The following is a 27,473-nucleotide window of genomic DNA, read 5'->3' as shown; positions in this document are numbered from 1 at the left end:
CCTAACTTTTCAGTTAATTTTTCCCCTCCCCTTCTTACCTTCTCTGGAGGTGCAGGAGGGTGAAATCTCTTTGCACAAACTAGAAATGCATCAGGTTGTGGCTTGCCACACTTCACCTCGGGGTCATCTCCCAACACAGTATGATGAAAAAGACCAAAGAAGTCTTTGTGTCTGGCTGTTTTCATCTGGAATGTCGCTTCAGCTGAGCTGGTGGCAACAGCTATGGGTATGTTGTGTTTGTGTAAATGACGGATCAGCTTATCTACCCCTGCAAGACAAATATGTACATTTTATTTTTTTAAAATATATGCATATATGTAGGTATATGTATTAATATTCATACCTACTTCAAATATATTTAGCAATATTTCCACAATGTCGTCTGACTATAACAAGCTATTTCAATCAGTTAGTGTAGAAGAAATATGATGCTAAATAGAAGTTAACTTTTTTATTTCAGATACAAATTATGTCATCATTCTGAAACATTAAGTTAATCCATATTAAATTAATAGATCTCTTAATGTAAAGCAGTAGCCTAAATGTCTTTTTTTTTTTTTTTTTTACATGAAATGCATTCATTCAAAGGAATTTATTCTAAATTCTCTGCAAGATTTAGCAAGGCTAGCATATCGTGTGTGTAGCAATATAAAAAAGTCTAAAGATTACATAAGTAAGAAGACTTTTTCTATCTCCTATGCCCTTGCTATGATATAGTTAGTTTTCTCTAAAGTTGTGCTCTTTTGAAATAGCTCATTTTCTTCAGTCCCACTGCAGCACAGCTTCAGTTCATCTGTCACAGGGTATGTTTATTCTACATTTCTATTGGAGGTAGTCAGCCACAGAAAAGCACTGTTGCAGAAAGGTTATTTCTTCAGGGTTTTCTCTTATATTCCCCCAGCACATGTCATGATTTCGGTGTGTAAATTTGTGTGTGTGTTTACTTTCTCTTTTTGGCTTCCCTCACTACAAGGGAGCTAAAATGCAGCTGTCCCTAATAGCTCCAGAGAGCAAAGATTTACATTATTCAGAAAATGCACTTTAATAAAAATATGCCATTTAAAAATTATTTGCATATGTGTAAACACAGCAAGATAGATTAGAAAAAAAATACAGACGGAAAATCAGATGTATGGAAAAAAATTAAATTGCATATAGAAGAATAGCTAGCATAACTTAAGAAGCTGAAGACAGTAGCAGTTGAAAAACATTTTCATTCCAAGTTTGTTATTTCTTTGTAAAAGCTATAGATCAACAAAATCCATTTTTGTTTGCATCAGTTACCACCAGTATAGCTCTAGACACTTTGCCATCACATCAAATTACTGACACAATTATTGTTCTAACTCAGCATCTAATTCTTCATTAGGAAGATAATACCTCTCTTAGTATCTGTCTTGTGCTTTTTTTAAAGAAAATGTCAACAGAAGGGAAACCAGGGAACTTCTTTAAAGATCTGTAAGAAAATTCCCCTGGCATATACTTTGTCATTATAACCACTATAGCTATACAGATTTTTCAATCAAATAAGACTTCAGTTACATCAAAACCAACCAATTAAAAACTCAGTGGCTATGAAGAATTATGGTGAAAATTCCTGTGAACTCGCTAGCTCCTACCTTACCTGTAGCTACCATATAAGAGATTGAAGCCCATCCATCACAGAGGGACCTATCTGCTAGGCTTCTTGGGACCATTCTCCATCCCTCCTACCGAAAGCTTAGCCACATGCAGCAAGTTCTCTTCTTTTCTATTTTTCTTTTTCTTTTAGCATATTTGATTAAAACCAAAAAAACAAAGAAAGATTAAAAGAAATAAGGATCTCTGTTTTTCCAGCACGAGGATACACTCCTAATGCGGTACGCATGCAGTAACAATCTCAGGCAGTACAACATAAATTCTTCAAGTAATCATTAAAAAATCCATTAGACACTGCTAATTGTTTTGTCTGCGAGAGATATACAGCATTTAGAATGCTGCAGCAAAGAAGAATTGAAACCTCTGCCTAGGAAACTCAAAACTTGCACCAAATAATGAAGTATGTTTCCCCCTTACACAGACTGCTGTGTTTTCACTGCTCCCTGCATTAACCTTCCCTAGAAGACTGGATCGGATTGAAGTTTCCATCCATTAGGCTTGAGGTGTTCATTACTCTGGGTTCACAGCATCAATAGATAAAGCTCTGGTATTAACAACTGTGACTGACAGCTCCCCTCCTCTGCCCAGTGTTACTTGCTTTAGTAATTGCAAAAGAGAGAAACTGAGCTCTCTTAAGGGGCTGGTTTAAGTCAGTTGGATACCTGCTTCAGAAATTAAAACTATGCCATTCAGTGAGAAGAGTATATTTCTTTGACTTTGATTTTTTTTTTCCATGAGCATAACTCTGTGTATAAAATAAAATGTTTCCCTGTGTGCTCTTATCTCACTTACAGAGAGTTTGAAATAATAAACATAGATAATGTTGGGGACATTGCTTAATTGAGCTTCTAGTGGGTGTACTTATGCAATAATGTTGAACCTATTTTTGGCATATTTTGAGAAAAGCATCACTTGATGAGAGAACAAGCATATATCTTGAGGAATGTTCCATAATTTTTGTGTGGGGAAGGAACGTCAGATATAGCAAGAGTTTTCTTTACATTACTATGCTTTATTTCCAAATGTACTTTCATTTCAAATAATAAAAAAGGTGAATACTGTTTCTTTCCTCTATCTCTTTAAATACTAAGTTTTACAACAGACAGAAGGTTACTGTATTCGATATGTATTACTGTATGTAATAGTTAAACACTGGTGACTACTGGAAAGAAAAATAGGTGAAAAAAATTGTAAGTTGAATTTAGTTACAGAAGCTGAAAAGATGAAGGATCAACTTTAAATGTTAGCATCTTTAAAACCCGATCAATCACAAATGTCCATAAAGTTAACAACTTTGGGAAAAGAGGAAAAAACCAAACTAAATCAACAGAAAGGAGTTACTTATTCTGGGACCACAGATGCATTTTAAAGGCAGAGATCAGCACTTTTGTTCTGAAAGTTACAGAAAAAGGTTTGTTTTTTTTTTTTTTAAAGTAAGTATTGTTCCTCCATTAGACTCCTAATGTGGTGTTTGTTTGTTCTCTTTAGATTCAGCAGAAACCACAAACTAAAATTAAGACTTATATCGAACAACAAAACCCCTGGGCTAACTGTTGCATTTTCCTTTTCATTAACTAATACAAACATGTGCAGCAAGAGTGCAGGAAACCAAATAATGCTATGCTAAAATGATCTGATGATAGTCCCTATCTAATTATTTATATGCTATTACAACACTGTTTTCTACATTTTTTTAAGTTATTGCATTTTATAATCAAATGGCATTATTCATTATGAAGTGAAAATTAACAAAACAACTCCTGAGAGATAATTCAAATTGATAGAAAACAAAGGGAATTTTTATTTTCCTTTCAACTTTATACAAACATGAGATCTGTGTCATACAAAATACTTCAGAATGGTGAACAACATATACATTTTTGCTACATTTTATTCGATATACTTCGAAATTTTTGTACCATCCTTTTTCTTGTGTTTGTTTACCACCGACTAGAACACTGTTCTTAACTTATAACACTTCTGGAACTCCAGATTCAAACCTATTTCATGTGAAATACCTCCAGACAAATAAGGAGATAATATAAAGCTCTTCTCTTTTTTTCTAATGTAAATCCCCAACCAAACTTTTGTCTTACAAAACAACTTTTATTGTCCTCTCTTCTTAACGTGAAGTTTCTACGAACATGTTATAGTAGGCTATAAGAACACTTTTCAAGATAGAAAAGAAAGCAATCTCCATCATAAAGTGGGCAAACATATGAGATAGGGAAGAGGATTACTCATGCCACTTCAGCACTGAACCATAATTTCAGTTTCCTCTGTTCACCAGTTGAATGATTTCAGGTGTGCATATTTCTGTTTGCAGGCAATTCATTTGAAGGCGTAACTACACCATCATGCACACAAGCAGAAACTAAGCTCTGCCAGTACCTTAACCTGAAAATCCACTGTTTGGCGGTCGTATAAGTACAGACAAAGTCCTACACTCTTAAGACTTCAGGAACAGAGATGGCCTGTGTACTGCCAGCAAAGAGTGCAGGAACAAGGTCACATAAATGCCCAGGCCTATGCAGACAATCCCAAGGTCTTTTCTAATGTCTGTTTCAATCCTAAAAAGATAAGCATAAGCTATGTAGAAAAAGCCCTTAAAAAAATGAATGGAACTCCTCAAGGCTTTCTCTTAAGCAAAAGCATACATTGTTAATAGACCACAAGAAGTTAGTATCCAAAAATTTACAAGGTAGCTTTTACGAAAATTAAGCTTCACAATTACATTACAGGAGCATTACCTGGCTGAGAAAGACTCACGTAAACAAACAGTGGCATTTTCAGTAGCAAACCCTTTCACGAACATCAGCGTACCATACCTCTCTTGTATTTCTTTTCTTCTTCCCTGAGGGCCACGTAGGTACTAATTACATCTAATTTCTAATTAATAGTATTTTAACCATTTTACAATCCCAGGAAGAGAAACAGGAAATCAGTGGCTAACAGAGAAGATGGCATGTATGTCTTTTTTAAAATTTGTTATTTGAAAGCTAACTTATTCTGCTAGGAAGGGCATATAGCAGCCACATCCCCATTTTTCCCACCCTCAAATAAAACCCAAACAGCTCATAGGGGTTTCAGTTCTGCACCAACCATCATAGATAATATTCCTTTACAGTTTCCAACTAATTTAGCTACGGTGTTAACCAATTTAAGACCATTTTGAGCAAGGTGGAACAGAGAGCCATTATATACATTAATATCTTATATTCTTCCAAATGAGTGTTGTCCTTATCTTTTAGCAAATCTTTTCCTGTGTATGTTGTATTGTATCCATATATGCTTGAGCTTTCTTGGACTTCTTTTTTTAATCTGAGCTACTTACTTATCCTTCAAAAAATACTCATTTTTGTTTTCCTTTTTGTATCACGTTTGACCAGTATGTTAATCTACTACCTGTTTACCCTGTCTCCCTTTTTCCTTCACTGGTGTATGCATATGTTTCGTTTTTCTTTCCCTGCTATACTTTTGGAGCTCATTTACACTATGTAGCCTGTGCTAATAAAACTGTACTTGCTAAGTATTGTAGCTGAGATACAGCATATTCTGCAGAAGAAACAACATGGCTACAGGCTTTTTTAGACAACACTGTCTTGATCAGCAGGCTTTTGCTCTGTGCACTGCAATTTTCGTTGGAAGAACTATACTGGTCACCAAGTGTTTTCTTCACACAGCTCACGAACACAAATTATGAGTCCAAACACAACATCACACTCTTTTTGCAGACTTTCAGCACTCCCTCTATAAGATCTTCATATACATCTATCACAGTGTTGCTCCTCATTCACCACCACATAGACACAGTTAGCTTTCTATTCACACTAACAGCATGAGAACAGAGGACGCCTGACCTCTGGGGCACCAAAATCAAGGCTCTTTAGAGACCCATATTCAAGTCCACTTCATTTTGCTGTAAAATTACACAAAACAAGCTGTCTGAGAGCATTCAGTGTGTATTTGGAAGAAAAGATTTACTGCTGAGAAAAAGACTAAAGGAAACTAAAGTGCTCCATGCATTGTTTGAATTAACTGTGTACATGCATTATGCATGTCTGGTATGATTTATGTCCAGTTGTGTAAAAATGGAAATCTTAAGAATAAATATAGCCTCTGTACAAAAAGACTGCTCCTCTTTTTCAAAATCATTTACAGTTCCTACACTGAAATGTGGTATCAGACCAAACTTAAAGCTCTTCAAGATGTCATCACTCTCTTTAATCAAAGAAAAGCTAATATTACCACTCAGAGCTTTGTCAAGTTGATTAGATTTCTAGCCATTCAAAGATAATTCTTTAAGTTCATAAAAGCAATTCTATGGCAAAAACCTCAGCAGCCTCTGAACACTAAAAGCACGCATCAGAAAAAAAAATTCACCTAGAACTAGAAGAAGCTGTTCACTTAAGACACAAACTGATTAAAAGATATTTTTTACATCGTCTGGTGTGCTACCACAGTTGCAAGTCCATCAGCATAGCGCTATTCGTTATCTCCACTTGCTCTCAACCCTCAAGTGAAGTCACAGTGTGAAGGTGACAGTGTGACAGAGGTGGGTCTATTCACCACTTGGTGTAATTACCACGAATCTGATGAGACTATGGAAATGTAACTCTCAGACCCACCTCCTTCTTTTTTGTTCTGAGATATTAAAAATGCTGTCTGCAACGATATGTTATCTTTTCTCTGAGCTACAAAAGTGCAGGTGGAAACTAATAACCTACTTCCCAATTTGGAAGGTAATTGGCTATTAATAAAGAATTCTATTTCCTCATATTATTGCTCTCTAAAAAGTACCAGAGATCCTTCTGGTGGCAGAGACTCCCTGTTCACCAAATCGATAATTTAATTTTAGTCTGGACATACTGACACGTGCATGGTCATGGAAAAAAAATATAAGTACTAAATTTTACACAACTCAGAACCTCTATCAACTGTGTTGCTGACTTCCAAAAAACCATTTTTGGGTTGCAATTCTTTAGCACTTAATGCAAAGGCCAAATGTTTGAAATCAGCCAGACAGCATCGTTCTGAGCTTGCAGCTAATTGACTGATCTCTAGGGGTTACAGGCTCACTGAGCTCAGCATGGACTCACTAGTTTCCTACCGTTAAAACAATAATAGCAAGGAAAAGGAAAGATAACATTGTAGGAAGCCTGTTTAACTGTTAAGGGCACAACATGAATCAAGGAAACAATAGCTGAGCAAACTAGACTGCTGGTTGAATAGAACTGTTCAACACAAAAATATATATGACTTTAGAGCAAGTTGTGTATTGGGTTTGCATGGCAAGGTTTTGGTAGCAGGGGGTACAGAGGTGGCTTCTGTGAGACACTGCTAGAAGCTTCCCTCATGTCCAATAAAGCCAATGCCAGCCAGCTCCAACACAGACCCACTGTTGGCCAAGGCCGAGCCCATCAGCAATGGTGGTAGTGCTTCTGGGATTAGAGTTAAGAAGGGGGAAAAAAACCCTAAGGAACAATTGTAGCCAGAAAGAGGAGTGAGAATATGTGAGAGGAACAACTCTGCAGACACCAAGGTCAGTAAAGAAGGAGGGGGAGGAGGTGCTTCAGGCACCGGAGCAGAGGTTCCCCTGCAGCCCGTGGAGAAGACCATGGTGAGACAGGCTGTCCCCCTGCAGCCCATGGAGGGGGTTAATGGTGGAGCACATATCCACCTGCAGCCCATGGAGGACCCTACAGCAGAGCAGGTGGATGCACCCAAAGGAGGCTGTGACCCCGTGGGAAGCCCACGCTGGAGCAAGCTCCTGGCAGGACCTGTGGCCCCGTGGACAGAGGAGCCCATGCTGGAGCAGGTTTGCTGGCAGGACTTGTGACCCCATGGGGGATCCACGCTGGAGCAGTCTACTCCTGAAGGTCTACACCCCGTGGGAGAGATGCACACTGGAGCAGTTTGTGAAGAACTGCAGCCTGTGGGAAGGACTCATGTTGGAGAAGTTGGTGAAGGAGTCTCCCATGGGAGCAGGAGGAGTCCTCCCCCTGAGGAGGAAGGAATGGCAGAGACAATCATAGAATCATAGAATGGTTTGGGTTGGAAGGGACCTTAAAGATCATCTAGTTCCAACCCCCCCTGCTGTGGGCAGGGACACCCTCCACTAGACCAGGTTGCCCAAAGCCCCATCCAACCTGGCCTTGAACACTTCCAGGGATGGGGCATCCACAACCTCTCTGGGCAACCTGTTCCAGTGTGTCACCACTCTCACAGTAAAGAATTTCTTTCTAACATCTAATTTAAATCGACCCTCCTAAAGCTTGAACCCATTACCCGTTGTCCTGTCACTACACTCCCTGATAAACAGTCCCTCACTATCTTTCTTGTAGGCCCCTTCAGGTACTGGAAGGCTCCTATAAGGTCTCCCTGGACCCTTCTTTTCTCCAGGCTGAACAACCCCAACTCTCTCAGCCTGTCCTCATAGGAGAGGTGCTCCATCCCTCCAATCAGCTTCGTGGCCTCCTCTGGACTTGCTCGAACAGCAACAATGCATGATGATGAACTGACCACAACTCCCATTCCCCATCCTCCTGTACTGCTGGGGGCGGGGGGTAGCAGGTAGAGAATCTGGGAGTAAAGTTATGCCTGGGAAGAAGGGAGAGGTGGGAGGGAAGGTGTTTGTCCTGGTTCTGGCAAGGATAGAGTTAATTTCACAAGGAGCCAGGACAGGTGACCCAAGCTGGCCAGGGGCTATTCCATACCATGTGACATCATGCTCACCATAAAAGGGGGCTAGTCAGGGGGTGGGTGCAGTTTCGGCATGGGCTGAGTGTCTGGTTGGTCAGTCGTGGGTTCGGTAAATCGTTCTCTGTTATCACCCATTGTTACTATCTGTTATCAGCACTGTTGTTGATTGTTTCCCTCTCCCTTGCTGTCCCAGTAAACTGCCCTTATCCCAACCCTCCAGGCTTTGCCGTTGTTTTTCAGTTCTCCTCCCCATCCCGCCGGGGGAGGGGTGAGTGAGCAGCTGCGTGGCACTCAGCTGCTGGCTGGGCCTAAACCACCTCAGTGTTTTAAAATTTAGTTTTTATTTCTCATTGCTCTGATTTGTTTGTTAAGTTTCCCAAATTGTGTGTGTTTTGCCCATGACGGTAATTGGTGAGTGATCTGTCCCTGTCTTTATCTTGACCCACAAGCCTTGTATTATATGTTCTATCCCCTGTACAGCTGAGGAAGGGAGTGGAGTGACAGAGTGACTTTGGTGGGCACTTGGCCTCCAGCCAGCATCAACCCACCACAAGCTGCTATTGGAACTTGAATTGTTTTACTTCTTTTTTTGTGATTTCTGACTGCCTTCGTTGGGTACTAAAACTGACCTATGAAATTACCTCCTCAGGTCTGCAAAAGACAGTCAGCTGTACTTGAATTGGAAAATAGCTTGCACATCACATTCTGTACTGGATGAACAAGAGCTGCAACAAAGAAATCCCAGTTATCATGAAAATGACCCAGGAAATGGAAAACATCTGAAAGGTATACACAACCACACAATCCTTAAGGATCTATGCTTTGTGATGATGAAGAGCCAAAAAACTGAGACTGCTATGAAAGAATGACATTAATTTCATAACTCTGGCATGATGCTATAACTGCTGGCAGGTGTGTAACTTGGAGTTAGGTTTTTCCAGCTCTTTGTATGTTCTAGGTTTATGTTAACCAAAACCACACCTATACATGTATAGGTAAATGTACACACACATGGTTTTCTTCTGCTCCACTTGTCACTCCTCATCTGATGATCCACTGCCCTGCAACGTAGTACTGCATTTGCAGAAACAGAAAAATCAACTATGCTACTCTTGCAGATAACAATGTCTGTGCTCTGACAGAAATACTTAGAGGAACAGCACAAGTAGCAGCCCTGTCATTTTGTCAGCATTGTCTTAGATTAATTCTTTTCTCCACTGAATCAAAACTAACCTTCCCTAAGATTCTTTCAGAACTAAAAATAAATCTGTGAAAAACTCTCAAATAGTTACCAGAAAATTCCGTATTAGACATGAATATATCTTCACAGATGAAATTTGTATTTTGACCACAGCCTGATGTATTGAAGCTTGTCAGTCAGTTCAGCCATACTAAAGTAATCAAAATTCTGTCTTCAATCACTAATGTCTCACAACTGTTGTACATTAACTGGCATGGCTGTGATACAGCCTGTCAGGGAAAGAACTGCTTTGCCAATTGTATATTCATACAACTTCCACATCATCCTTAACCACCACTGACATACCTGTCAATTACTTGATTTGGGAATTAAAAGTTATCATCGCTGGCGTAAACATGTGCATAGCTCATTCTATGTCCAGTGTCCTGGTTTTGGCTGTGATAAGAGTTAATTTTCTTTCTAGTAGCTGGTATAGTGCTGTGGCTTAGATTTAATATGAGAATAATGTTGGTAACACACTGATGTTTTTAGTTGTTGCTAGGTAGTTGCAGCACTTAACATTAAGTCCTGCCATGGGGCTTACTTGCCTTACTGTATATCAGAGTCCAGTGCTCATTAGTGGCTGCTTACTGTACTGCTGTGCTGCTTATCATCTGACTGGGAACATTTTGATAACAGCCATGGTGATGCACCTGGGCTGGCAGGTGGCCAGGGCATCGCTGCTGTTTCTGTGCTGCTGTCCTGGACAGGCTGGAACCCCAGTGTGAACTCGAGTCAAAGGGATTGCAACCTGTGGATGAGTCCACGAGGCAGCAGGACACCCTGAAGCATCTGTGGCCATGGACAAGTCCACACCAGAGCAGGTGTATCTCAAAGCGTCTGTAGCCGTGGTTATGTCTGTGCCACAGCAGGTACACCTCTGAAGGGATCGTGGCCCAAGGATAAGCCCACAATGGAAAAGGTACACCTCAAAGCATCTGTGGCTGCGCATGAGGTCATGCTGGTGCACCTCAAAGCATGTGGCCATGGATAAGCCCACAATAGTACACCCCTCGATGGACTGCAGTCAGGTGTAAAGCCATGTTGGAGTAGGTTTACTCCTGAAGACACTGTGACTGTGGGTAAGGCCATGCAGGAGCACATATGTCTCTGAAGGGATTGTGGCCCATGGGTAAGGCCACGCTGGAACAGATGCACCTCAAAGTGACTGTGGCTGTGAATCAGTCTATGCTGCAGCACGTATAACCCTGGCGAGACTGTGGCTCATAGATAAGGCTCCACTTGGAGCAGGTACAACTCTAAGGGACTGCAGTCTGTGGATAAATCCAAGCCAGAGCAGGGGCAACCACCTGAACCAATGGAGGACAAGCCTTACAAGAACCATTGCAAGTCCAGCCGTGGACTTGACCTGGAGCTGGCTCTGGTGCCCAGTAACGCCACACAACACACCACCTCTCCTGTCCTGAATGACCACCGCAACAGATAGAGCCCAAAGTCAAGGGCTAAATGAACTCAGTGGACATTTTGTGGACATTTTATAGACATTTCACAGGGGTGGTCCATAGACTAAGGGAATGATATCTGTGTATTGTATCAAAGGATGAGAAGGGTGCCGGTGGGTAATGAGAATGCATTGGATAGCGTGAGACCTGAGCATGACATAAATGGTATGGAATAAGGGGTGGAGAATGTGCTGGTTTTGGCTGGGAGAGAGTTAATTTTCTTCATAGTAGCTAGTACGGGGCTATGTGTTGGATTTGTGCTGGACACAGTGTTGATAACACAAGGATGTTTTCGTTACTGCTGAGCAGTGCTTAAGCAGCATCAAGGCCTTTTCTGTTTCTCACACCACCCCACCAGCGAGTGGGCTGGGGGTGCACAAGGAGTTGGGAGGGGACACAGCCGGGACAGCTGACCCCGACTGACCAAAGGGATATCCCAGACCACATGATGTCATGCTCAGCCTATAAAGCTGGAGGAAGAAGAAGGAAGCAGGGGGACGTTGGGAGTGATGGCATTTGTCTTCCCCAGTAACTGTTAATGTGTGATGGAGCCCTGCTTTCCTGGGGATGGCTGAACACCTGCCTGCCCATGGGAAGTGGTGAATGAATTCCTTGTCTTGCTTTGCTTGCGTACGCAGCTTTTGCTTTACCCATTAAACTGTCTTTATCTCAACCCACAAGTTTTCTCACTTTTACTCTTCTGATTGTCTCCTCCATCCCACTGGGGAGGGGAGTGAGTGAGCAGCTGTGTGGAGCTTCGTTGGTGGTTGGGGTTAAACCACAACAGTCCAGAAACAAGTGCTGCTTTGCTTGAGCCACTTTTTCAAACACTGTTGGCCATCATTCAGCACTGCTCTACACCAAACCAAATTTGAACCTTAATTTTTGGAAAAAATGTAGAAATTGATTGAAAAATAGAACCTCACCTGCCTGTTAACTGTAAAAGATGGTCAGAGACTCAGCACATCAAAGTCATCTTATGCCGTTAATATATATGACAATTACTTTTCACTTTTCTGTATTTACCTGTAACTATCTGAAAGATCAGTCTAGTCAGAGAACATTGTAAACTCAAAATGTCACCAGTCTTTCTTACATCTTACACAACACCTGCATGAATTCCATTCTTAATGAAACAAAATTAAGACGCTGTAGAATAAGCCCACAAGGATTACATTAATAAATATCCTCAAAAGATACAAAAGGAGAGAAGAAAAGTATCAGATTAAAAAAATCTAGTTATCTGACTGAAGAACAGGTCAGTCCTTAAATGAACTAAATAGTAAGGAGCTGGAGCCACTTCTTTCTAGTTTATTAGCTGACATTGACCTGGTTTTCTCAAAATTCATGACAATTCAGTTTGTGTCTCTCATGCTGTTACCAAGCAAAGCACAGGTTCCATTACTTCAGTGATGAAGGCTGCCTTTGCTCCCTACAATGACCAATGAGTATTTAAGTTCACGTCAATTCTGCTTTAGAAAATAGCGTGAAGAAAGTTATCACATGTATTTAGTTGAACTGAAAAGATAATCAGTTGAACAGTTCTGGCAATGATAAAAATGTTTACTTGCTTGTCCCAGTAAGAATTTTGCTTGTTTCATCTATAATAGCTCAGCTTCAGCGAGCCCAGAATTCACTTTTTGAAGGCAGGAACAGCGCAAAACTTCCTGTTTCCTTTGCCTTATCTGTTCCAATACCTCTCTGCAACTCTATTCAAGCCAGCTCAGCCACATTACCACTATCCTCAGCAGGTATAGAATATCCACTTAATGGCATCTATTACCTGTGCTGTTACATTGCAGCAAGTCTCCTCTGTGCCTCCTAACATTTTACCCAGTCTGTCCATCTGGCATTTTCTAAGCCCAGACTAGGGTTTTTTTGTTCGTCTTGCAGAAGATACAGCTGCAAAGTTAGTCACAGAAGTTTGACATGAAAAATGAAAAACACATCCCTCCATTCTTCTTCTTTTCCTGGAGAGTTTAACTAGGCTTACAGTTTTAGGTGGATCTGTAAGTAAGAAAGATGCAATTTGAAAAATTTTGCATATAAAAGACATCAGAGGGATTACTAAATAGGTTGGCTGCACAAAATACTCAAGTTTTTAAGATGCCTAAAAGAAATTATACCTTTTATTTTTGATGCTTGTTATTTATTCCTAATATATCACATATTTTTAACTTTCATCCTTTTAATGCATTATGAAACTAGGTATAAAAAAATCTAAAAATTAAAATATCGTTAGTACACTGTAGAGATTGTCAGAACAAACAAGCACACATTCAAAGAAAAAAATTACAACAGTTAGACTTGTTATAATGACATGTAGTTATTTCACTTTTAATACTTTTTTTTATTCCTCCCCCTCTTCTCCTTTTTTATTTTTTTCTTCATAAATTATTGATATTTGCTCAAGGAAGTTTAACATTTTACAGAAAGTTAACAGCAATCCTAGCTTTAGGTATTGCTTGTCTTGCATGGCTGAGAATTTTTCTCTAAGCGTTTCAGATGTAAGCGTAATGGAATACAAAAGTATGAGTTCACACCACTGGTAAGATTCATCCTCTAGCTTATCTTGAGGTACCCGGTTTAAGCTACTCATCTGGGCTTCCTGCACAATCACTGGTAAAAGACATGTATCTTCAGAAGGTGATGAAATGTACCTGTCTTAGAATAACCTGAGAAACCCTCCCTCTCCACTGACACACAGCTGGCTCAGACACCATGCTTAAGTTTCAATGTTCAGGTTAAGCGAGATGAATCCCAGCTGAAAGAACCCACGGGCTCATATATTTGCGTGCACATTTGAAAGTGTATTTGTGCTTAACAAAGTCGGACTACACTCACAGCCATAGAAAACTAACTTGCTGAGTTACACAGCTGCCAACAACAATTATAAAGAATGTCTGGTTTACAAAACAGAATTTATGTACATTTAACTAGTCTTTTTTGTTCTTTTAAAACATATAGAAAAAAGCTGTTCTCCACGTAAACAAAAGTTTTCAGTACCCTGTAACAGGTAAAATATCTCTTTAGCAGGTAAATAACAGGTAGATTTGAGTAAAACTTGCTAAAGTAAGAGCGATGAAACTGAATCTGTAAGAGAAATTGTTTTATGGAAGGCAGATTAAAAACTTCTACCTTTGTTAGCATTTAAGTAATTCCATAAACAGTTTATAAATACTGAAGAGAAACGTACCTGGCAGCAATTCAGCAGTAGGGAATATCTTCTCCTGCTTCATTTTACTTTCATGTAATAACTCTTCTTTAGTTATTGGAAGATCTAGAACATCTCGAATAATCTGTGCCCCTTCTAAGGCTTTTTTACCCATGACTAAGGCTTTCACATCCCAAGTATAGGTCTTCCCAAAACGCCCACAGATCTCTTCGAACACTACTGTATAGAGATGCTCGGTATCTGCCAAAAAAATAATAATAGCAATATTAAAACCATGTACAGCCAGCTGAGCAGCCAATCTTAGAAGGAGACCACATAAATGGTCACAGAGTGAACTGTCAGGAGCCAGAGGGCATATCAAAGTGGACAAAATTGCCTCCCATTATTTGCAGAGAGGAAGCCAGACTTCTAAGATCACCTCAGAGGTACCTAGGTTTTTCAAGCTGACACTTTTGTGTTAAGAAAAAGGTTACTGAAAGTCACAAGAAAGAACTATCTGGACCTGCTCTTTCATCACCTTTCTTTACTATACAGGTTAGCAAGCAGTGTCTTAATTAAAATACTCTATTTATTTTTTACATGAGAAAGAAAAGAAGGGAAGGAAATCTAATACTTGGGGGATGTCATTACATATTCCATGTAAATTGGAAAAAAAAAAAAAGATTTAATTATTTAAGAGTGTCTTTGAACGGAAGCTTCAGAGTGCCTTCAAAGACACTACAGTCATTATTACAGTGCTGCTGGCACCTCTACATTTACATGTGATTACTCAAGCAGAACACACCTACTTGTATTTCCAGGGGGTTTCAGCAAGAGTAAATTTCAGGCTGAATTTTGCCAGTGAGACTATCAGCTTCTATATTAAAGGCCTTTTAAGTTTTCAAACTTTTTTTTTTTTAAATACAAACAAACAATCCTTCCTGTCTTTCCCCCCAGAAAAAATCTTTGAAAAAGAAGGTCAATATTATTTAATTTAACACTAAAACAGGGAAGAAAGGTCCTTTCAACTCTTGGCTCCATTTCAGCAAAGATCTTGAACAGTGGCTTTTCTACCAGTCTGTTTATCTTTTTAAGTAGTCTCCTTTGAAACACCAGCTACTGCTATTAACTGTGCTTTAATTTCCTTCTCACGCATGTCTTTGCCTTCTGTATCTCTAAAGGTATATTTATCATTATCACTTTAGCAATGAAAGGTAAAAGCAAGGCAAGAAAGTAGTTGCTGTTACAAGATTTATTTAGAGAAATTAGGGACTTCACTTATCAACATGTCCTTTGCCATGTAAAAATATTTTTCATAGGGATATTAACATAGTGAAATTATTCATGCAGACATTGCCTCACTTTCTGAATCTGTAAGACGTATGCAACAAAGTTTAAACTTCAAGCTTTAACATAGATACTACGAAGACAACAGACTGAAGAAAGAAGAGCAGAGCCCATGACTACAATATATGCGAAGATCTTCCCTGCAGTCTGACAAATGCTTGCCGCGTAACCACAGTAGTCTGCTTATCCTGAGATCAGCAGATGATGAGAAACATAGGGGCCGTTTCCCATCATCACACCTACCATCATGTGAACACACAGCAGTGCAGAAGATGTCCTGCCACCTGCCGGAGTGCCCTTCTCCATGTTTCCCTTCAGTAATTAGAAGGGATGTTGAGCCAGAAGATCAGCTAAAGACTCAAGGTTCTCGCCTGGACTGCTTAACAGGGCAGCAAATGGCTCACAAAAACTTTAGCTTAAAACTGGAAGAAAAAAAAAAATAGCACCTGTACTACTCTTTGCAAACAATGACACTTATGGAAAACAGTTTAAAGTAATCCTGGAGACCCAGAAAACACACAAGAAAGGTATCACAGTAGAAACACAAACAACTGGACTTTGAAAAGTGTTAAGCTGGCTAATATCATGAAAGAAAAAAACAACAACAAAAAAGCAATTAAAAAATTCCCCAGTTTGCTTGATATTGCCAGATGGTACTCTCTGTGAACTAAGGTGAATTAAGAATACAGTGTTAAAATTTCACAGTTCTCTCTTTCCTTTTACCTGATACACTGAATTTTCTTCTATCTCTTAGGCTCACTAGGTGAAGGACATAAAATTCTTACCCTAAGTTTAAAATTGCAACTGAAAAATTCTCATCCTATTCAGTAAAACATAGCAAACTAAGCAGAAATAAAACAAAACAAAGAATCAAAAAGTGTAATTGTAGAACATGAAAGTTTTCCTACAGGTCTCTATGATAATTATATGTTAATCTATGTGAAATTGAAAGACTCAACTGTATAGCTAAAGATACTCAATTTAATAGCCTCCTATTTAATGCTATTTAATAGCATTTTAAATATCACATACCAGACTTGTGAACAGAATTTTCATTTTTCTTCTTAAAGAAATGCTTAATAATGATGTCCAGATTGCACACCTAAAAATAATCTGTTATGCAATGTTGCAGTTTGCCTATTCAAGAGCATTCACAAACATGTTTGGGTCAAATCTATTAAAATAATTAATTGTTATCCTATTCATATTGTGTTAGAACTTAGTTTTATCAGTGCTGAAGAAATAAAAGAAAACACAAAACAAACAAAAAACCCCTCAAACTGGTCAACACACCACAACTGATCACTGCCTACATTTAAATTAAATGTGAGTTAGTCTCACATATTACTCAAGTATTTAAAGCAACATAAATGCTTAAACAAGCAGGATGTCAGAAAGCCTTCTTTCCTTTCCTCTCCTCATTAATTGTCCGTTAAAAGAATTGGCTTACAAAACCTCCAACTTTTCTTTCAAAGACATCACTTTCACTCTGCCTGAAGTCACACCATTTGGACTGTGGACATTAACTTGGTGGCAATGAAATTATCATCTCAAGATTCATGACCTCTTGTAAGATTCTACATATTTGTAATTCTTGAGAAACAACATGATTTTAATTCTCATGATTGGATAAGAGCATAGATGAGGACATTTTACTTGCTCGAACAGACATGTTTCACTACAGCATGTGAATAAAAACTGAAATCTGGGGGGGAAAATTACACACACATGAGCACATGCGCGCGCACACACACACACACAGAGCAAAATCAGAATCTGAGGAGACCATTGCTGAAAAAGCTGCACTTCCTACATACACTTAGATAAGGACATATGTTCCTTTTGATTGAAGACAAAGGAAAATCTGTATGTCTTCCTTGTAATTAGACAGCAGTAAACAAATACTAAATAACAATACAACTTCAAGATTTCATATTCCCATTGAAATGGAAGAATCTCAAAAAAGCGCTCAACAAATACGAGGTAGGCTAGCTTTTTCACCATTGTGACAAGAAATAAACCATAGCACAATTGATTGGTCAGAGTAAGTATAGCAAAGAATCATAATTTCAAACTACTATAAATCCACAATACAGTAAGAAGTTAAATCTAATGTGCACACATGAATATAACACATCAACTAAACAAAAAAAGCAAGAAGAACTAGAAGTTCAATTCAACTTCCTAAATACAGGTACCTACTGGTATCTTACACACCCTAGTATATAGACATCCGCACAGAGCTGACATTAAAAAAGTAATATGGGCGAGACTTGCACCTTACTGCATGAGCAGTCGGATGCCCTACAGCATCCCAAATGGTAATAAACACATACATTTAAGCAAGTGAATCCAGTCCCAGCTGCTAGCTCCCGTCAGGAATACAAGCTGAGAACATAGCAGGACACACATGGCAGTGGCCCGTTCTGAGAGGGCAAAGGAAAAGCAAGACTTCTTAGCTCCTGCAATTTGCAGTAAACGTATAACCTCAGCTTCACTCTGTTCTGCCTTTCAAAATACTCTTCATCTTTCTAGCTCTTGTCCCTTGATATATCTTTTACATGGACATTATTACCATGACATACTGTCCATCCACTTGCTACATTTCACTGGGAATGAGTGATATTCATTCCCTAGCCACATATCATCTTCTGGTCATTTTTTATAGCAACACTTTTTCTACATAAAAACATAGTAAATTCCACTGGTGCTGTTTACAGTGTGTAAAAGCCAGTCACAATAAATACAAATAAACTGACAAAAATTACAGAGACACTGGATTACTCTATTTGTGTTCTGGCACAAAACTATGCTGACACACATTCAGAAGAACCTACAGGTCACTTGGCATCAGATCACAGTGCATAACTGGAGTGTATGATCTGCTCAAATCACTGCAGAGTCAGAATTAGAAGTGCAGATCTACGTAGGATAGGGGTGTAGCAAGCATCAGTGCAGTATCTAAACCGCAGCTCTATCAACCGCTTACACATGAAGACAGCTTAAGACAGAAGATTATGACTTCATGGATGAATATGGAACTTAGTTTTTTCAGAAGGATATACACCTTCTGAATTTATTAAAATTCTATTTTTGTAATTCTAAAATAATCTCTAGTTTATCAAGGAGATGAGGTTAGTAGGCACAAAAGCTCATCTTAGCCATAGCTGAGTTCTTTGAATAAACCATCCCATTTTTGCATCAAGCTTCCCAGATGAAATACACCTTTGATTTATCCTTCTGCTAGGAGTCTAAAGAGAATTTTAATTGTGTACATTCAATATACGCCAGTAAGTCAAAATCAGATCCTTGACACCTAAACTCTACAAGATTTTTATTTTGATGTGGGACAGAGATTTTTATTTTGATGTGGGAAGAACTTTAATTAAAGCAATAGGTTTCTTGTGTCCATATTTGTGAGGCAGATTTCTGTCCATATGTAAAAGAGAACCACCTTCAGTATTCAATTTAGCCAAATTCAAACACAATTAGTAATTTTTACCAAGATTTTGGCCCAAGATTGAGAAAACCTCATTAGATTTTGTCACCATCAATACTGAATGAACACACAGATGACTATGATTTTTGCTTTTGCTTTTGTGTGTCTTTCACAATATTCCTTTAATCTTTTTAGGGTATGCAACAGTGTAAGAAGCCATATGAATTACTGAAATGCTCATTTGGGGTACAAGAGATAAATACAATATAAACCAGAACACAATTATAGAAGCAGAAATTTTTGCTTTGCTTTTTGCAACTCATTTGGTGACATTTAGCACAGTATAAAGCATTAACTTGCAAACAAATCTATGCAATTGTTGAAATGGTGGGGGGCAATTAACATTCCAGAGAGTATTAGAGTTTTTTCTACTCAGGGAGTTATAATAATAGTAATGACATTGACATTTTCTCTCATTTCTGGATTTGAAGGTAACACAGGTCTTCCTGTGTTTATTCTCCCACTACATCAACTGAACAGTGTTAAGGAACACAGGATTTAAACACAGTAAAGGCAAAGCCAAAATAGTGACAGATTTCCCATCAGAAAGACTACCTACATCAAATCTTGAATATCCCATGCAGAAAACAGTCAATGGTCCTCACGCCCACCTACTTCAACACTGGCAAAATCATAAACTCACGGTTCCCTTCCCTCCCTCTCCAGCAGACAAAAGACAGGCTGATACGCTCTCTGACCAGTTGTGTCAAATCTGTGAGACTCAGGAGTATAACAAATGCTGCAGCACTGCATGAAAGCCAGGGAATGGATGTCTCTCAGTAAGGCTTTGTGCTCTAAAGAGATCTGTCATCAAACTTGCCGCTTTAGAATCCCTCTCCCCACAGGCAATACACGCTATTAGCTTGATCGATTACACAAGTGAACCAATTCTTGAAATATCCACGTAACTGAGGATGTGAATATCAAACAGTGGTACATTCACCACATTTCCAAACGGTATGCGAACTATCACAGAGTTAGGAAACACCACTGCCAAAATAAAACCCACATAACTATACACAAACTTGCAAGGTCCTGCTGGTGGTTTTGGTAAGCAGGAAAAGAAAAGCGTGGGAAATCAATGGCCTCTGAACAGCAAATTTAGAATGGAACAAGGAACATCCTCTCAACCCAAAGAATAATTCCAGACATTACTATCCACAGTTTATCAATTACAGCTCCATCTCAAAAAAAAAAAAAAAAAAAAAAAAAAGAAGGAAGAAATAATACATTATGACAAACTACTGAAACATAAAAATACAACAGCATTATAAAAACTGGTCACTGAGGGAGCAATAGACTATGCCACTAAATAAAGCATGGTGCATAATTCATTCCCCATTCTTTTTCTATTCTTACCATTTATTTCAGTGGGAATCTGAGACTCTCTCCTTAAGATATCAGCAGTCAAACAAGACAGACAAAACCAGTATAAGCAATGCAAAAGACTAGCAACTATACAACTGTCAGTGGAACAAGTCTGAAATTGCAAAAATTAGTTTAAACCACCCAGACTCTCTGAAGAATTAGAGCTGAAGGCTCCTGAATTAGCAAAACAATCAGAAAAAAAAGGAAAGGAGAATTTGAGGGTTTCTTTTTTTAAAATAAATGATCTTTAGTAGACAACTATCTTGCAATTTTTGGCCAAAGGGCAGTCTTGCAGTTCCCTCCCGACATCCTTCCATTCACACTTTCATTACTGTGAAAGCTAGTTTAAAAATGCATGACTATGGCTACCCACGATGGCTAAGAGGAGAAAAAACAGCAGTTTAACAGCTGACCTCAAAATCACTTACAGCAGCTTAGCAAGAGTGGGGATGAGGAAGGCAGGCAACAGAAATTACTTTTTGCACAATAGCCTCAGTGTTACAGCACTGGTCCAGAAAATGAGACTCAGCCTTAGAATCTACCCTCAGGGCCTGAGTTTACTTCTCGAACATCCCATGAGATTTTTTTATTAATTGTGTTATATACAGAAGTATACACATACATACATGTAAACCATTAACATGCTTGTGTATATATAAAGCATATATGTATATGTAGTGTTGTATTTTAATGGTAAAAGCTGCCTTTTAAAGAATAAAACTCAGATGAGTGCTAGCCAGTGAATACAAATCAACCTGGAGCCTGTTGACTTAGGGGCTCATTAAAGGGATGTCAGTTCAAACCCCTTAGCAAAGAGGGCCTCATGAGGGGATGAGGAACAGGAATGCTCTATTATTTGCCGTAGTATTCCCTCTATTCCTTCCAAATGAACCTGCTTATGAAGAAAAATGAAATCTAAATTTATCACCTCACAGAGACAACCACTTCAGTAGCTGTCACAGGAGGAAATAAGCACTGCTTTTATGCATGCTCAACCAAAATATCTGAGCCATGCCTAAATTTCAAGGCATGTGGTGCTGATGTACCCAGTCAAGCAGGCTGAACTTAAACACAGTATGGCCCATCAAACCAGTCAAAGGAAACTCTGCTGCAGTATTCGTATCTTGTACCTTTCGACTGATCTACTCTCATAACCAGTACCATTTAAGTTCATTTTATTGTTACTTGGAAGTTAAAGGAAAGTAAAGCCTCTTAAAATAAATAGCAAACACCAAATAATGGTGACTTCAAAATCCTAAGCTACTTATAAAGAGCAAGGTACTCAGTAAACCTTTTTATGTGATTGATAAACCATAGCTTCCAAAGATAAAGAAAAAATGACTATAATTGCTGAAAATTAAAATTATTGCTTCCAATTTAATTGAGTAACGATGTGCAAATCATTATATTTTGGATTAGCACTTAGAAAAATTCACTGAAATGATCCATTATTCATTTTAGTAGGGAAAAGGTAGAAGTCTGTTATGGAGCTTTAATTTTTGCAAATCTAGTTCTTTTTTTCTGTTGTACTAGAATATTAATATAAGTACACTCCAAGATATCCAAATATGCTACACGGTGATTACTTCACTAAGTCCAGAGAAACACACTGCCACTGGCTAACTCACTCAGACTGCTGTCAGCCTGTTTGCCCTTCTCTGATATGAGACATCCTAATGTGAATTCAAGTTATTGCTAACAGGCTTAAAAAGAAAGTTTGTTGCTCTAAAAATAATAGCTGCATAGAACTGTTTCCAAACGAGTATCACATATTTGCCCCTCTGGGCTTATATTACTGGGACAGTTCTTCAATGGTAGCTACAGAGGAAGCCAAATTCTCATTTTATATGCAAAGAAACATTTTACTTCTATGGGGAAGGGAAGAGGCTTCTGAACAAATTCAAAAGGCTTTTAGTTTACATTCACACAGCAGACATATCCTCAACACTATCTTGTATTTACACCTTATCCTTCTTTTTGATGCCACAGGGAAGTGAAAGAACCATGCCAACACCCTTCTGATGTGGAGCTGTAAACAAATATTCCACCACCAATATGAAACAGTAAAGAGAGAACCTGAAGAGAAGTCTGCATTTCCACTCCACAGCATGAAGGAACCCTACTTCGAAATAGCAGGCAATATATATGACTTAATTAAAAACATTCTAAAACTACTTATTAAACATCAACTATGTGACAGAATCTCATTAGTTTAAATACAGAAAAACTATTGATTGATAGAAACTGCCTGATGTGCTTTCTTAGACATTCACGCAGGCCCTTAACCGTTCAAAATAGAACTATGCAAACAGCAGCTGATATGGTGCCTACACAATCTCTCTTGTTGGGCCAAAACCTACGGCTACTAGAGACACAGCTTCTTAAAATGTGTATGACAAGGCCCAAGTCAGGTAACAGTTACACTGTCATTAGCATATGGGCTACTACAACAAGGCAACAGTATTATACAAGGACTGTTCTCATCCACAGGAGCAAGTAGTAGCTCCGGGAAAAACAGCTTATAGCATGTTCACAAGGCAGTTAGCCTTTCACCAAAGAGGTATCTCTTCCTCTTGATACATTGCTGACAACACATAACAGCAGTTTGCTGACCTGAGAAAACGCAAAACAGGGTTTAAAAAGTTGTTTTGAAATAAGATGTTCCAAGGCACTTGGATAAAAGTGCCACACAAGGTAGATGAAACCAAATGAGTCACTATGTTATCAAAGTCACCAGAATAACCAAATATATCTTCTTAATTAAGATATATTTTCTCCAGGAAAAGCTGTAAGAAACAACCTCCCTGAACAGACATTCCTGAGCTGTTCTGCTTAACCCACAACCTAAAACAGTAGCAATGGAAAAAACAATAGTCAAGAGAGGGGGGAAAAAACGAGTCAGAAAACTTTATTTCTCTCTCAAGAAATACCCAACAAAATGAGACCAAAGAGAAAATTCTCTTCAGCATGCCACAGTTCTCTTCTAATATTGATTTCTCTATTCTCAGAAAGCTTTTGCTTGCCCAGGAGACTATATATATAAAGACTTAGGCAAGCTGCTAATTCAAGTTGCTTGACTTTCAGTGTTACATGTTTCTAAATCATTTTCTGTAATACTGTCCAAAACCTCAGCTTCCTAAACAGTGGAAACATTTCAAAAGACAGAGTGACTTTAATAGGAAAAAAAACCAAACATTATTTTTCCAGTGTGGGCTTGGACAATGTTCTAAATTTAATTGCAGCAATGTGTCAAAGATACTACCACAAAGGAAGTGTAAAGAACTACAGATTAATAAAGCTACTATCTTCCGTCCACTCAAGAGCGTCTGAAATTTTTGAAGTCAATCTGCTGATGGAGTAATTTCTCTGTGGTGGTAACACTAAGAGGAGAAAACCAAACATCATCAATGAACTTGATTTTCCAAGAGAGTGGCTGACCACCTACAGTCAAGATGAAAGCGTCACAAATACTGCACTACCTGATCACAGTATCTCTTTAACAGTTGTATACCTAGAACTCCTAAATCCCAACTAGAAACTAAAATACAAAAAAAAAAAATCAGACCTTTGAGATTCATGCGGCAAGTGTGATACAGCAAACTGAAAATTACATTTCATGAGCTGTAATCACTGTTTGTAGATGAAACCTCAAAACTATGGCATAGATACCAATTTAAGGGACTTCCAACACCACATGATAAGTGTGGACTTCTACCCAGGTGACTGTCACAGGAGAAGACTCAGAAATCACTCAAATCTGAGCTAGTAGTTAGTTTACTGAGTTCTAATCAGTAAGTCTAGATATGTAAAATATTTAACAAATACAGATGGATTGGTGGTCAATACTGTACTATTAACTATGTTTAAAGTTAGTATGGGATACAAAGATTATCACTTAAACTTACTATATGTATCTTAAATGTTACACGCATGCAAAAAATGTCACTTACCAACCCATCAATGTTTGGTGTCAGGTAAGGGATCTCTCAGCCCCGAGCAGTAACCTTGAGAGGCGTCCCTACTCAACAGGAGATCACCGCCGCACAGCCAGCTGCTATGGAGGAAGAGCTCAACAGGCCTTGATGGCTGCAAATATCTATAGCATAAAGTGGTTGATTTGTAATTTTCTGCTGTGTTAATGGAAAAGCAGGAGGGGTGCATCTGTCAGAGCAAGCCACAGGCTTCTCTGAAGTCGCATGCCCACAGCCCTCACTCCCACACAGGGCTGAGGATCACAGCAGAGGGCTATTCTCACAGAGCGCTGAAAAACCTCACATGGTGACAGAAAGAGCTCTCCTACCTCCACACTCAGCAGTAAGCCGGAGGCAGGTCGTAAACAACTCCTAGGTCAAATACAGCCTGCAGCCCAAAGTGGGACCACTCAAAGATCGTGGGCTATCACAACTGATGGTACACATCTCTTTGGTGTTTTCTAACACCATGGGTAGAATCACAGAAATACTGGAAGACTGTAATTTGGTTTAGACTATAATCAGCTTGCTTATAATTGGCATGGTAAAACACTTACATTTGGCCATAGAAGCTTTTATCTAAGGACCACTGAACCCACTGAGAGATAGAGGTACCTACATCACAGAATGGTTTGGGCTGGAAGGGACCTTGAAAGATCACCCAGTTCCAACCCCTCTGCCATGGGCAGGGACATCTTCCACTAGATCAGGTTGCTGAAAGCCCAATACAACACATGATGCTTTTGTGTTTCTGAGCTCAAACATCATTTGCACTCCAGCACCTGACTAGCAGATGCTGTGTGCTGAGGACACCTCGTCTGGCAAAATGAATTTTCTTTATTCCCAGGAAATTAAGCCAGTCTGCTACTCGACTGCAGTCGGACTGTATTGGTACTAGATCTTTGTATTAATATCCCCCAATAAATTGCCACTTACAGAGTTCAGTATGCAATAACAGTTGTTTTATTTTCCTCATGAGTATTTACACACTAATTCTCCATTCTGCTAAACAGCTGTATAGCTTTCCTCCCAGTACATATTTGAAATTTTGCTGAAAATCTTTGGCCTCTCTGCACAGATGATGTAGTCTACCTAGTAATACTAGTATATACAATCACATTAAAAATAGATAATAAGTTTGCCTTTATTAACTGGAAAATCTTATCAGCATATTTTGAGCTAGGCTTCTGTTGTGAAAACTGTTGTACAAGGTTGCATGATCTGCCCAAGAACTCTATATCATACAAAGTCTCTACTTCACATGGCAGATGCAGACTGATTAGGAAGCCTGAAAAACAAACGCAAATACAAGGATCAACTACAGTTCCTGTAAGATGTAGAGGAGACATTTCAAAATTAAACATTCAATGCAAAATACCTGTGAAAAGGTTTCAAACCACCTCAGTTTGAAACCACCCCAGGGACTTCCTCCTGGAGAAAAAAGCATCAATCTCTTCACTGCACATGAAAATTATTTTATTTTAGTAGAAGTGCTATAGAGACCACTTAAAAATTTGGCACACATCAAGTATCTAAAGGTGGATGTACAGGACCCAGTGCCAACTTTCAAGTGAAATATTTTAGCTTTTGAAACTTTTCTAAATGTGACATTTCCTGGCAGAGAGGTTACTGAGAACAGATTCACCTCTTAGTCCTGTGCTTGGATCAAACTGACCTTGTATTATTTTAGCACATTATGACAATTCTAAACTAGCATAAGGGCTTCAAAAATCAAACTCCATTAAACTAAACTCTACTATCTTTTATTTAAAACAGAGGAAAAATAACAAAACAGTACTAGGGACATTTTATAAAAAGACATAAAACTTATCTACACTACAATCCTGGAAGAATACAGTAATTACAAAAAGGTTGAGACAGAGAATCCCACTAACACATCAGTGAATCCAATTCACATGAGGACTACAGGAGAAATAGAAAGCTGGAAGATGACTCTCCGACAGTAACTATTAAGGTTATATCTTCAGCTATCTCAAAGGGGAGAGGCTGAATCTTACTTTGCTAGAGAGTGGTTCAGGCATAATGGAAATGTTATGACTGTTTTGAGTGTGACAGCTTAGAGATATGAGAAACACCACTCTGGATACTACTAAATGAAATAAAAAATATGTGTTCAGAGACTCAAAGAGTGCAAGAAACTTAAGTTCGTCATTTCATTCTTTCGTATGATTAATGTACTAAAAATAAAAACAGATATTGTGAACAGAACTAGGAGTCATTCCACTTTCATTCAATCCTTCTTCCCTTCTACCTCAGTTCTGCAAGCCGAGGTCAAAGTTTACATCTTGAGACACAAGCAGCTTCACTCTCCTGCGACTGGAATTTAATAAGCCTGACACAGGAGTTACTTTGGGGGGGTGTGTTTAGTTCTACTGCTTGCAAAAGACAGGCAGGCTGGCAAAGTATGTGCTCAATAAGCAGATAAGAGGAGATTTTTTTTTACTTTATTTCAAAAAATAGTCCCAACTTCCTTCCCTCCATCCAAAAACTAAAGGAAAAAAAATAAAATCCAGTCGCCTTTGTCTCACTGCTCAGATTTAGGTACAAATCTACTGCAATCAATTAAGTCACAATCGTACAAGCAAGAGACAATCAACTTTACAGTTTCTGAATATAAACACATTAGATAAGGTACACATATCCAATTCCACAGTAACTAACCTGAAATTAGATTTACAAAAAAAAAAAAACTTTCTTTGCTCCATAGCAACAATTTACTATCATTCTGCTTGTAAATGTGAAAATTGTTTTTGAAGGTGCATTGCAGGCAGCTTTGTAGTTAGAAAGAGACAAAAAGTTTACAGAAATCAGGAAAAAAAAATTAGTCTCTGACTAACACCTGACCAGGTATGACAAAATTAATAGCTAGAAACAATTAATATAAGCATCACTTATGCAACTCTATATAGTACAGTTGAAAACGATTATGAACAGCCATATTCAGCAGTATCCAAACAGATCTGACACACAAAATCTAGAATGAAGTAGATGTTACTAGCACCTAATTATGAAATAACTCTGAAAAATGCCATTTGTAACACACACTGTTCAATAAATAACTTCCCTAACC

General features: G+C 38.6%; 1 protein-coding gene across 1 annotated transcript in view; it reads right to left on the bottom strand.

Moving 5' to 3' along the window:
- Positions 1 to 27,473, bottom strand: part of PUDP (pseudouridine 5'-phosphatase) — a 74,666-nt gene that overhangs the window by 33,682 nt on the left and 13,511 nt on the right. Inside the window, exons 2-3 of the mRNA XM_075736303.1 lie at positions 14,240 to 14,458; positions 39 to 268 (exon numbers count right to left, since the gene is read on the bottom strand). Coding sequence (XP_075592418.1) covers positions 39 to 268; positions 14,240 to 14,458 — 449 coding nt within the window. The remainder of the gene's footprint in view (positions 1 to 38; positions 269 to 14,239; positions 14,459 to 27,473) is intronic.

Source organism: Balearica regulorum, chromosome 1, assembly GCF_011004875.1.
Source record: "Balearica regulorum gibbericeps isolate bBalReg1 chromosome 1, bBalReg1.pri, whole genome shotgun sequence".
NCBI classification, from domain to species: domain Eukaryota; kingdom Metazoa; phylum Chordata; class Aves; order Gruiformes; family Gruidae; genus Balearica; species Balearica regulorum.
Note: the sequence above shows the minus strand (reverse complement) of the source record. Positions and strands in the feature narration are given on the sequence as shown.